This window comes from Microsporum canis, genomic scaffold (genome assembly GCF_000151145.1).
Source record: "Microsporum canis CBS 113480 supercont1.6 genomic scaffold, whole genome shotgun sequence".
NCBI classification, from domain to species: Eukaryota; Fungi; Ascomycota; class Eurotiomycetes; order Onygenales; family Arthrodermataceae; genus Microsporum; species Microsporum canis.
The window spans coordinates 536772-549496 of NW_003299164.1; the positions used below are offsets into that span (position 1 = coordinate 536772).

Consider the following 12725-nt stretch of genomic DNA (forward strand, 5'->3'; position numbering starts at 1 on the left):
TAAAGAAGGTCGAAGCTGGATGACATCACAAGGGATGATAATAAGCAGTATTATCGGTAATTGAGTGCTTGCTAAGCATACTATTAACTCAACTTAAGTTGATATCAACAATAGGTCTGATGCTTGGAGAAATACAATTTATTCTCTCCAGTCTCTCGACCATGGTGCCTATGTTCGTCTCTCCAGTGCCATACTTCACTTTGACGAAGCAGCATCTTCAGTGGTGGGTTTTATATGAACAGAAGCCAGGGCTTCCGGAAGCTTTATCGGTGCCTTGGAAGTCAATAATAGCTTATCTAGCTTCTCGCCCTTTAACACTCTCTCCATCTCCTCTTTCGTTAGAGTCTCATATTCGAGCAGGGCCTTGGTCAGCAATTCAAGTTCATGTCGATGCTCTTTCAAGATGGCTGATGCACGAGCGCTAGCTTCGTCAACAAGACGGCGTACTTCATTTTCAATTTCTTGCTTCGTTGACGCAGAGAGTTTGTTGTAGCCGGTATTCAAGTCAACGTTGCCCAGCTTTTTAGAGTAACCATACTGTGTCACTAACGTGAAGGCAGTCTGAGTGGCACTTCGAATATCCTATATAATAGAGTCAATAAACGACCAAAGTCACGGTGGGGAAATGAAGACAAAAGAAAACGGAGAGACGTACACCTGAGATACCACTGGAAACTCTGTCCGGTCCATATATAAGCTCCTCGGCTGCTCTACCGCCCATGGAGACGTCGATATCGGAAATATACTCTGTATAATCCTTTGAGACGATATCCATTTCGGGCAAGAAATGTGTAGTTCCCAGCGACATGCCTCTAGGCACAATGGTTATCTTATAAAGCGGCATGGCGTCAGGTGAGAAGTAAGCAACAAGGGCATGTCCGGCTTCGTGGTACGCTGTCTTAAGCTTGTCCTCGTCCCTAAGCATGCGGTTGCGGGCCTCCGCGCCCATCAAGATCTTATCCTTAGCATAGTCAAAGTCTTCAGGGCCGACCTTAGCCTTCTTGTCCCTACTGGCGCGGATAGCAGCTTGGTTGATGAGATTCTCTAGGTCAGCGCCGGAAAAGCCAGGGGTTCCACGGGCAATGACTGTAGCGTCGACTTCTGTGCTGACTTGGATGTTCTTCATATGGTGGTTCAGAATGTCGACACGGCCACGAACGTCGGGGAGATTGACATTGACCTTCCTATCGAACCGGCCGGGACGGGTTAGAGCTTTGTCAAGTAATTCTGGGAAGTTGGTTGCTGCAATGATGATCACACCACTTGTCTGCGAAAAGCCGTCGAGCTCGGTCAGAAGCTGGTTGAGAGTCTGTTTAACGTATGCTGCATCTCGTTCATTTCTCTTAGCGCCTATGGCATCAAGCTCGTCGATGAAGATGATAGCTGGCGCTTTGCTACGCGCCTGGTTGAACAGTTCACGAACACGCTTAGCTCCGACCCCAACATATATCTCATCGAATTCAGATCCAGACATGTAGAAGAAAGGAACACCAGCTTCTCCGGCAACAGCTCTGGCAAGAAGAGTTTTACCAGTTCCGGGAGGCCCAACAAGGAGTATACCTTTGGGGAGTTTACCGCCTAGAGAGGAAAACCGGTCAGGGTTAGACAGGAATTCGACAAGCTCTTGAAGTTCATCCTTTGCCTCGTCGCATCCATGGACATCACTGAATCGAACCGTTTGATGCTCAGGTTTAGCTTCGTTGGTCTGCGACCCTCGGACATTCTTCATAATACCAGTTGTCTCAACAAAGACGGTAACGAGAAGAAGTGAAAAGTACGTGATGAAACCGAAAAACAAGAAGAACCTAACCCAACGGAAGATAGAGCTACCGAGAGACTCATCAACAACGACATAGAGCGGGGTATCCTTGGCTCCGGTACCACTGTTCTTGTTAGATATACCGATTTGACCGCCATGCGAGCGAGCAGCCACTGCCTGGCCGATGGCCTGAAGCTGGTCCGCGGTCACATTGGGGTTTGCGGGGTTAAGCTGCTGTTGTCCGTGACCAATGGCTGATTCGGTGCCGCTGCCAACTTTCTGGAGCGCTTTCATATACGTAGCTTCTGACAGGCTGTTGCTCGCAAATTTCCCACTTCGGTACCGTTCGATGATGATTCCCGGCATATTTGCCTTCAATAGCGCGTTGTAGAAGGAGTTTTGAGCCGCAGCACTTCCGGGGTTATTGTTCGCAGACGTCTCCATACGCGCGAGAACGTTCTGGGACGAGCCTCCAAACAGATATCTCTGGGACTGGAGAGGAGATAGGCCGGCTAGTCTGGGGATAGTGGTGGGTCGGTTGAGTTGAGTGAATGATAAAGTAGAGTGGTGGCGTCTGGGGGCTGTGAGTCGGGAGAGCTGCGAGCTCAAACCGGCCACACGTCTACCTGATAAGCAGTCAGATACAGAACTGAAAAGCTGACGAATATAATGCCCACTACATACCTTGTGGCAACATGGTAAGAGGTGACGACTGGCGCATGGATAGGTTCTGTTCCGCGGCTGCTCGTAGAGTATCTACCCCAAGTCTATCTGGCAAAGTAATCCGAGCCTATTACAGCGAGTGAGCTTCCACTCTCCAGTTTCATGCACAAGCAGTATATATAGCACTTACCGGCAGAGTCCTATCATTCCGCGCCGTCTGCTTCGACTTTCTCACGGATGACGCATGGTACGCACGCGAGCTGGAGACAGTTGTCTGGCGACCTCCCCATGGCGCGGAGAGCACATTTGACACTGACGGCCACAGATCGGAGGTCACTGCCGCAATATTCTATAGTTTGCCAACGTCGTCAGCCCATATACTCACCACTGAGGGCCTGTATATGTATTCTCAACTTACCGGGAGGCCAAGTTGCGCGTGGAAAGCCATTCCGAGCGTGACTGCTCAGGCTGTCGAACGCAGGATCCGGCGTCTGAGGAGGCAGAATGGGACTAGATTGTAGTGCAAGTCAAGGTCAGGTAGGCAATATGTTGGCAGCCATGCCCGTCGCCAACGATCTCGATGGTCTTTTTTCTTCTTAATATTTGATATTTGAATCGTCAAAAAGTTGAAGAGAAAAAAACCGTTGATGAAGTTGCCACTTTGGGAATAAGTTTGGGATGCTTACTAAGCGAACATGTTGAAGTTCGCGATATAAAGAAGACAAAAGATGGATAGAAAGATGTGGAAGATATATACAGTGGCTCAGTAGAGATGAGGCACGGAGGAGGGAGAATGCTTATGATGCCATAGCATGCCATTGAAACACATTGTACTGACCGGAGCGCCTGTGGCCAGCTCTCTATGCTGGGATGAATCGGAGCTCCAGGACAGCAACTCAGGCAGACATGAAGCAGCGGATGAAGTACGATGGAGGAGTCTGGAGAATGTCAGGGGCATTACGACATTTACTCCACCTATAGACGAGGGCGGATGCTTCTTTACAGCGGGAGCAATCGAGAGATACAGCGGAGATCCAGTCAGCGAGCTGGAGACCCTGTCAGCGTTTTACGAGCAGTCCTTTGCATTCCATGAAGGCATCTCATCTGCCTCCTTTAATGATATTACGAGGTCGTTCGGTGATGACGACTCCACCGGCCTGGAGGAGAGCGAAGGGAACAACATAACCCTGCTGCCAACGGCGGATGGGGATAGCCATAAGAATAATAATACTAAGGAGGCGGTTCGATTGTCCGTATCCGGCAACTTCAGCGACCTTGAAGGCATCCCCGATGCAGCATACATCCACGGTCTGGCTCCCCGGATAGTCACTGTCAATATGATAGTGGCGGTTATCACGGTCGAGCAGCGTCGACGAGTACGGACTCGCTGGGGTAATGCCATGGACCTGATCGAGCTGCTGGTCGGAGACGAGACGAAATCCGGTTTTCGTATTAGCTGCTGGATTTCACCACGAGACGAAGATCAGGGCGGGAACAAGAACCCGCTTGAACAGGCTCTTGAGGGTCTTCGCCCATGTGACATTATCCTCCTCCGGTCTGTAGCACTGGGAACCTTCCAGGACCAAGTCTACGGTCAAAGCTTGCGGAACAACACGACGAGACTTGATCTGCTGCACCGGAGACCTGTTGATGCCACAGACTCAGAGGGACTCTATCCAGGCCGGCTGCTCAGGGACTCTACAGACGACCCGCAGACGGCGAAGGTAGCCAGAGTCAGGTCGTGGACGCTCGACTTTATCGGACCGGTCCGTCAGGTCAAGCGTGCAACTGTTCTTCCCCCAGACAGTCAATAACACGGGTCAGCTTTTGACATGTATTTGGCATTAAACTCCATGCATAGATGTACGGAGTATGGACGAGAGGCGAAGGCTTCTACAGAGTTATCTTTGATCTTCCAATCAAGTGTGCATTATCCTACCTCTCATCTCAATGCATGTTTCACTTGTGTCAATTATTCAAACTGTGTCCTTTTCAATTATTAGTAGTTAGACCCGGTGCTTTGTTATGATACTGTACGGAGTATGCTACTCTGCCCTTCCACCCATTCAGCCTTGGGACACGCCACCAACGACAGAGCCCCAGGGACGGGCTTGCGAATACTCAAGATATGGTGGACCGCCTGATGCTGGCTCATTCGACTGCTTCTAGCACTTGGATGGAGTCCTCGACGGTTTCAGGGCCGCGACGCCTCTGGGGAGTGGCCAGGGTGGGAATTAGTACCTTTTGCATACCTCCTCCACCACCAAACATCTCCCGTCACTGTAAGTATCCCGTAAGTACCTCAGGGGGAGCCTTTTTTTATCACAATATCCACTTGGTGGGAAAAAAAAATTTTGGCTTTGCCATGCCGCGGGTTTCTTGCACACCCTATGGCACCGTCGCCCTCGCCCAGCTGACTTCACTCTCTCTCTCTCTCGCTGAACCCCCTAAAAAGGAAGAATAAACACAACAAGGACAACATCTTCACCCCCTGAACTTCCGGAGTGGCAGTGAATAATAATAATAAAAGGGAACAAGTCGAGAAGATCTTCTGCTGGCCCATCATCTTTTTTTCTCATTCTTTGTCTTGTTCCTCGATCTGACCACAACCGTCCCGCACTCCCTCCTATTTTAAAGGCAGCTCAAGAAAACAGCAGACATCATGAAGGGTACGTCTGAGTCTGTTGGCCTGTTCACTGCTGTGGCAGGACTGGAATCACGGCTGATGGCGTCTCTGTATAGCTTTAATTCTCGTTGGCGGCTTCGGTACCCGTCTCAGACCACTGGTAGGTGGCATGAATCTCCAGAAGTGGACAGCTGGCACAAGAGCTGCAATTGATATGAGAGAGCAAGGAGAAGCTGACTCGATGACAGACTCTCACTCTCCCCAAGCCATTGGTCGAGTTTGCCAACCGTCCTATGATCCTCCATCAGGTCGAGAGCTTGGCCGCTGCTGGTGTGACGGATATCGTCCTGGCTGTCAACTATCGACCAGATGTCATGGTTTCTGCCCTCAAGAAGGTAATATGCCTGAAAAAAAAACACCTTGTGGCACACACTTGGTTCCGTGGACCGTAACTGACACGCGGGCAGTATGAGGAAATGTACAATGTCAAGATCGAGTTCTCTGTCGAGTCTGAGCCCCTTGGCACCGCCGGCCCTCTCAAGCTCGCCGAACAGATACTGGGCAAAGACGACTCGCCTTTCTTCGTCCTCAACTCAGACGTCATCTGCGAATACCCATTCCAGGCTCTTGCAAACTTCCACAAATCCCACGGCGAAGAGGGCACTATCGTCGTCACCAAGGTCGAGGAACCCTCCAAGTACGGTGTCGTCGTCCACAAGCCCAACCACCCCTCCCGCATCGACCGCTTCGTCGAGAAACCAGTCGAGTTTGTCGGTAACCGCATCAACGCCGGCATCTACATCCTCAACCCCAGCGTTCTCAAGCGTATCGAACTCCGCCCCACCTCCATCGAACAAGAGACGTTCCCCGCCATATGTAAAGACGGCCAACTCCACTCCTTTGATCTCGAGGGCTTCTGGATGGACGTCGGTCAGCCCAAGGACTTCCTCAGCGGAACCTGTCTCTACCTCACCTCACTCACCAAGCAGGGCTCCAAGTTGCTAGCCTCCTCCAGCGAGCCCTACGTCCACGGCGGAAACGTCTTGGTAGACCCCTCCGCGAAGATTGGCAAGAACTGCCGTATTGGCCCCAACGTGACCATCGGCCCCAACGTTGTCATCGGTGACGGTGTTCGACTCCAGAGATGCGTGTTGCTCGCCAACAGCAAGGTCAAGGACCACGCCTGGGTCAAGTCTAGCATCATCGGCTGGAACAGCTCTGTAGGCCGCTGGGCACGCCTAGAGAACGTCTCAGTGCTTGGTGATGACGTGACTATTGGTGATGAGGTGTACGTCAACGGCGGCTCTATCCTCCCACACAAGAGCATCAAGCAGAACGTTGACAGTAAGTCGTTCCTTTTCCCCCTTATTCTATACTATACAATCTAATAACTAACTAATCCTTTCTAGCCCCTGCAATCATCATGTAAACCGCATATCTATGATATGTGGACAGTCTACTTCCCCACACATTTACTATATGATAATAAAAGAAACCAACGTCACATCATAATCTTCAATCTGGGCAGTATGAGGTCAGTGGCAGCAGATGATATGACCATAGATCGGATGGATGGGTGTTTTTTTTTTTCTGTTCTTTCTCCGGTCTTACTCTTGTTTTTCTTCCCTAATTCCTTGATGGCCTTTTTTTACCCTCTTTGTTTTTAATCTCCTAATCTTCTCTGCATGTTGCATCTCTCCCTCTTCCACTTTGTATAGCGGCTTTCTCTCCCTTTTATTGGCCTTTATCTCTCCACTCGCCCCTTCTTTACCAACTTATTACTTCATCTTTTATTCTCCTGACTGCTATGCTGGGTTTACTTTATTTCTCTGCTTCTCGCAGCTTTGCATGTTTCTCACCGAACACTTCTTCCAGCTCTTTTACTCTTATGTCTTCAAGCTTCTTTCTTCACCACCATTTTATACTCAAAACAATTTGTCCCGCGGCGTGTTTACTGTGGCATTTATGATGAAATTACGGAAGGCCTTGAGTGTGTTAGCTATGATAGTTAGCTTATACCCTCCGAATGGAATATTTTCAGCCTTTTATAATATTGAAGTGGTCTTGGAGATTAACTATATTACGCGTCTACAATGATCGCATGACTTGTACGACTAGGTTTCGATACTCCACGCTATTTAGAAGGTTACTACCTGATATAACACCAACTAGGAAACGATTGCAAAGAAAAGGTAACTGGCAACCATTAGCATATTCAGTGAAGTTATTCGGTAAGATCAAGCTGAATAGACGTAGTAACATTAAATCGATATGTCATGAGGTTAGGCACATGTTAAATGTCCACCTAGAACGGGGATAAAATATAAACTTGCTGATATATTACGATATCGAGCAGCTTAGGGATCATAGGGCCGTCTTGTCTATTGAGGTGCCCAAGGCACTACTAACCTCATCCATTGTGGAGTTTGTAACCTTCTAATAAGTCTAACGCTCCTGAGCTAGAAGGTCTTCTTCACTTGCAGTATACTCTAGAAGGATTCAACTGGGTATAACCTACTCAACGGATATCAAGTTCTCACGATGTTTCCTCTGTCGGAGGGTTCTCATTTCATTTCGTGGTAGGTACATATACTCTCTGGCCCTCAGATACGCTTTCCCATTGAGGAAGATGTCTCCTGGCCACAAAGTGGCATTTTTGGGTATCTTTTCCCAATCCATCTATAATGATTGACCATCTGTGTTCCAAATATCTTTGCCAACCAGTCGAATCTTTTGCATGATGAAAAATATCCTAAGGGCTATAAGTAGGAGGAAAGTGTGGCGGGATAATTAATTGATGAACGCCTAGCGGAGTAACTATAAGTGATTATTTACTCCCTCCGGGCATGTATTCAAGAATTTGAACTCATAAAAATAGACTCTAGGGAGGCTCAAGTAACTATTTAAGCTTAATCGTGCCTACCACGTGATGACATCCTCTTACGGCGAAGTTTTGGGCTATTTTTGGATCCAACCGCTAGTTATATTTCTGCTTCCGCTCAAGGGATCTAAAAGTACATTAGAGGGTTTCGCAATTCGGCCTTTGTTCGTTAAGTTTCATTTGATTAACATCATCTACTACCCGTTCTTTGCGGGTAGGAGGATGGTTCACTCCTATGTACTTACTGTGTAAGCCGAGCTTCTTCCGTGGAGTCTTTGACGTCCTATTATTCTCCCTTCTTTGCACCATTATGTGGTAAAGCTACTAGTAGGAGAGATAGAGAAAGACGTTTCCAGCTTCTAGAGATGCAGGAGATGCGGATGCTGAGACGTGTGATAATAATGGAAAGCTCCAGTGGCGGCGCAGTACTTCACCTTCACTCTTTCATGCCTCATCTTTGTCTTTGGCGCGAAGAGGGCTATATATACCCTCTCCTCTCATGATAGCAGTGAGGGAGGGCAGACTAAACAGCAGCCATGGAAGAAAAGACGGCCAGCCTCATCAATATACTCACGCGACACATTCCACGACAACAACCGTTGTCACGACCAGGATAAACTCACGGAGAAGGATGTCGAGGCGGCTAGGAACAACAGCACTCATACTATAGATGGGATTGTCCACCCGGCCATGAGAGATGTTCAGGATACCCACACTCTCCAGGATACTCGTTCAGGCGAGCCTGGGTCAACAGTCACCTCGTTATCTGGCATGCTGAAGCAGTTCGCGGGCTCGTGGCAGCACCAGCCTGATCTACAGCCGATTCCACAGGATCAACAGGACCAACACGACGGACAAGATTATCAACAAGGCAAAGAAAAAAGACGACGAGCTAGATGTTGCGGATGCGGGCTCTTCGGGATCACCTTGACCCTCCTGGTCGTCACTCTTCTCGCCATCCTCTCCCTCTGTATATGCATCTCCGCTGGCGCCTTCAACCACCAGGCATCTTCGCCCTCATCTACTTCTACTTCTACATCTCCTTCGACCAGCGTCAAGGTCACCGTTCAGCCGCCCACCTCGCTACCGAGTATCACTACCGGGCCCAGTTCAACTCCAACTTCCAGCTCAACAGAGGAGCCTAAAGAGAAGCTCTCTGGCCTGGTTCCTTATCTCACCTTCCTCGGAACTCCTACCACGACGCAGTCATAGTACTTCATGTACCGCTATCTATTGTTTATATAATATCTAATGCTATCTATCTCTCCCCCTTTACATGGAATGTCAATTTGCTATATAGATTAGCTAGGTGACACGGTATTGAGAAAGGTAAAAAATAAATTATTTGTAACAGGTCTACATAGGTAATAAGCGGGGCTCTAATTGATATGGATTCATTGGGGGCACGTGGACCCGGCCTCACAGCCTACATAACCTACCTAAGGTAGGTACTCTTAGAACAGCATATGTATAATTCTACGGCGGACTATATGTACTATGCTATCAAAATTCATTTACTATGTATGTGACAAACTTATATAAAAGTAGGTGGAAAGATAGTAATCATATAATATCCTTACTAAGTAGTAAGGAGTTATACTATTGGCTAATAATACCGCTTTTACCTACTAAGCTATTATCTACGTGTTTTATGTCGGGACCTTGGGCCATGAGACCACGGGACAAAAAAGGCCTTCTGCCCCATGGAAACATGAGTGATAAGGTGCGAGTCGTAGAGTCGAACGGATGACTAATCCAACATTTTATTTATCTTACCTAAGTACTCTGTACCTTCTCTTAAGAGAAGTGGTACTTAGGTTAGGCGTATAAAGTATTATCTATATAAAAGGGTACTATTTAAAATATATTTATTATGGTTGTCTACGTGGCATTACGCCTTACGGGTGATAAACGAATTTTGATAGCATATAGTCCGCCGTAAATTCCGTAAACAATGTATTTCGAAGGGGTTGTAGTGTGGACAGGAAGGTTAGGTCAAGGAGGCTAGCTACCTCAGGTACTTAAGTTTATTTTTCTCTCCAACCTCACCTTGCTTAGTTCTCATCAATCTTCTACCAACCTTCAAAGTGAGCAGCTTCAATCAATATGTTTCGCTGTCTTCCACGGGCATTCGCCTCCTCGTTCAGGCCAAGAGGGCTTTCAACGCGGGCCGCTCGACATCTCCACGATGTCGCTGGAGATTTCACCAGCTACAACGCAAAGGGCGTCCCCATCTCCAAAAAAGTTGACATCGCCATCGGTGATCCAGAAAATACCTTCGTCCTGGTGCCAATAGAAGTCGGAAATGCTTTTAAAGCTGCAGCCACACGCCACACTGAGTCCACCTCATCGCCTCTAATCAGTCAAGGCCCGCCAGAACGGTGCAAAGTTACGTTTTTCCACGACTCGCAGCACTTCAGCCTGGGTTAGATCTCGCATTTCTAGACTTCTACTCTCTCCCCAGGACCTAATTAGATATTATAGGGCCTTCGAGTTATCCCCAGCTCCGTATTCCTGCAAATTTACCTCGCCAGACTGATACAAACACGAGCCCAGCCACCATATACTTGGATGGAGTGATGAATAGCATCGTTTTGGACGGGACTCCCGATGGTAAGCCTGCATGGTTGATTATCCCCAGAAAATGAAACACTGCCCTAATAAGTATTGCTCAATTATAGCGAGGTTTACTGAGATGGCCAGCGCCAGCGCGCTGAATCTGAAGGAAGAGCTCGACGATTTGAAGAATAGGTGATCTTAAAAACTGTTATTTTACCGTCAAAATGTATTAAACCACTTGAATATTGTCTTGTTCACATATAACCCACCAGTTGCCTCCCTTCAATACATCCTTTGCCGCCGTAACATCAATAAGTTTAGGCGCCCAGTCATATAGGCTGAGCCATAGAGTGAGCTATAATTATCCCGCCGCCGTGCCGCACCTCCTCGACGTTTACTGCTATTAGCACTCGTATATTGAATGGCCCATGGGTATACATAGTAAGCCACTTACGCCTAAAGGGCCAAAAATAGATAAAACTGCGTTTCGATGACATTTTATATATCTCTCGACTAGCCGTTACATGGCAAGGCCTTGCGTGTATTTTGGTTGGCTACTATGCTTTGTAGTTCCAGCTGAAAGGAGTGTAAGTACCTGGTTCATTGTAATCGTTCATGCATCCATGACCCCAGTAATAGTATTGGATTGGTGACAATTAGACTAGATCACAGAAGGCTGTTACCATTTGGACCCCAAAACCCACTATCATGATTTCCATGCTCCTTGATGCACGCCGTACAAGGATTCTTATCCAACATTGGGGGCGAACTTGAGTAAGCACTGACGGCTCCAGGCGCTTATAATCCTGCGAGAAGTCGTATATATACTGCCTCCTCATGGCACTTGGTTCTCCATCATTACCATTGTTCAAGTTTTTTTCAGGTACATATTACGTTCAGCTTCTGCTCTCTTCTCAGCCCACGGCTTTAATCACCATAACCTTGGAGCGATTTAAACGTACACTTCCTGTTGCTTCGATCCTTATTGCACCTGCAACATGGCTGCTAGGACCATTCGATTCTTGACATTGAATCAAGTCCAGTACCTTCATCGACGGCACATCGCTGAAAGGTTCCCAACCCAACCGAATCTACTCGAGTCCGCCCTTCATTCGCCAATGAATTTGAAACACTATGCTAAGCAAGAAGACGTTTTTCAGCTTGCTGCAAATCTCGCAGAGAAAATCATGCGAAACCATGCCTACCAGGACGGAAACAAGCGCACTGCCCTCTTAGCTGCTGATATGTTCCTGAAAGTCAATGGGTACTACCTCCAGAAAGTGCCATTCGCTGATGATGCGAACAACAAGGGCTTGTCCGATGCTCATGTTGCTCTCGTGACCAATCAGATGAATGCTGAAGAGCTGGGACGATATTACAGAACGGTGGCCCTCCCGCTTGTCGAGTTGACACCTGATATCATCGAATACCGAGACGGAGCAATCGAATACTAGTCATGAACCTGATCAGCTTGTTATCTATCTTGCGGAAACGTTGGTATATGTTGGAGGCTAGAACTGGGTTATGTATGTAGCTTTAAGTGAATATTTGCATTTAAAACCCTGTGAAGGCCTGTTATTGATTTCTCCAAGACTGTCAAATATGTATTGACATATCTCCTGGCGAGGCCATTTTTATATTAACTAGTTATATACTAAGGCCATAACTGTTGGTTATCCTTTTCACCAAATCCTCCATCACCATCCGTAACATCACCCATTTGTTCCTAACCTGCGTCTCTCTCGGCTCACAACACATCAAAGCGCCCATTCAATTGAAACCACCTATCGACTAGCCATGTCTAACTGCTATTCACAGTGGTGGGATAGAGCAAGCAGGATACAGAGGTTAGGCTGAATACAGCGGTTAATTAATAACATAATTAAGATATATAAACCCTAGATATATGAGTAATAAAAGGTAAAACTCATTGGAGCCCCTCGTAAGAGAGCAGTAACATCCTCAGGGTAAGTAACTAGGGGAAGAAGAAAAGGGGTAGAGGGAATACTGAGTATCAAGAAGCAACACTGTTCTTCTCTTCTCGAGAAAGAATATCTTCCCACTGCAGCCTCATTTCCTCCATCTGCTTCCAACACTCTCGCCCAGTTTCTATAAACGGCGGTTTTCTCCTTTTCTGTAGTATCAGTTGCACCACGCTTCCGTCTTCGCATCTTGTCTGCCTCCAAAATGGCTGGTCCAACGACACCACCATACCCCCAGCCTTCAACTTCCGTAGA

At 47.6% G+C, this 12725-nt stretch overlaps 6 protein-coding genes across 6 annotated transcripts; 5 read left to right on the forward strand and 1 right to left on the reverse strand.

The window, feature by feature from the left end:
• Window positions 1–195: 195 nt before the first annotated feature.
• Window positions 196–2870, reverse strand: MCYG_06338 (intermembrane space AAA protease IAP-1; the record flags this gene model as incomplete). Its single annotated transcript, XM_002844328.1, has 5 exons — window positions 196–582; window positions 656–2385; window positions 2444–2549; window positions 2613–2771; window positions 2841–2870. The coding sequence occupies 5 exons, from the start codon at window positions 2868–2870 to the stop codon at window positions 196–198; spliced, it is 2412 nt and encodes an 803-aa protein (XP_002844374.1).
• Window positions 2871–3234: 364 nt separating this feature from the next.
• On the forward strand, window positions 3235–4236 carry MCYG_06339 (conserved hypothetical protein; the record flags this gene model as incomplete). The annotated part of the gene is made up of 1 exon (XM_002844329.1): window positions 3235–4236. One exon carries the CDS (start codon window positions 3235–3237, stop codon window positions 4234–4236), a length of 1002 nt encoding a protein of 333 aa, XP_002844375.1.
• An 848-nt stretch (window positions 4237–5084) lies between these two features.
• On the forward strand, window positions 5085–6477 carry MCYG_06340 (mannose-1-phosphate guanyltransferase; the record flags this gene model as incomplete). The annotated part of the gene is made up of 5 exons (XM_002844330.1): window positions 5085–5091; window positions 5165–5208; window positions 5297–5443; window positions 5516–6392; window positions 6458–6477. 5 exons carry the CDS (start codon window positions 5085–5087, stop codon window positions 6475–6477), a joined length of 1095 nt encoding a protein of 364 aa, XP_002844376.1.
• A 2142-nt stretch (window positions 6478–8619) lies between these two features.
• Window positions 8620–9141, forward strand: MCYG_06341 (uncharacterized protein; the record flags this gene model as incomplete). Its single annotated transcript, XM_002844331.1, has 1 exon — window positions 8620–9141. The coding sequence occupies one exon, from the start codon at window positions 8620–8622 to the stop codon at window positions 9139–9141; it is 522 nt and encodes a 173-aa protein (XP_002844377.1).
• Window positions 9142–10035: 894 nt separating this feature from the next.
• MCYG_06342 (conserved hypothetical protein) lies at window positions 10036–10684 on the forward strand (the record flags this gene model as incomplete). Its single annotated transcript, XM_002844332.1, has 3 exons — window positions 10036–10354; window positions 10414–10542; window positions 10611–10684. The coding sequence occupies 3 exons, from the start codon at window positions 10036–10038 to the stop codon at window positions 10682–10684; spliced, it is 522 nt and encodes a 173-aa protein (XP_002844378.1).
• An 802-nt stretch (window positions 10685–11486) lies between these two features.
• On the forward strand, window positions 11487–11942 carry MCYG_06343 (DOC family protein; the record flags this gene model as incomplete). The annotated part of the gene is made up of 1 exon (XM_002844333.1): window positions 11487–11942. One exon carries the CDS (start codon window positions 11487–11489, stop codon window positions 11940–11942), a length of 456 nt encoding a protein of 151 aa, XP_002844379.1.
• Window positions 11943–12725: the final 783 nt, after the last annotated feature.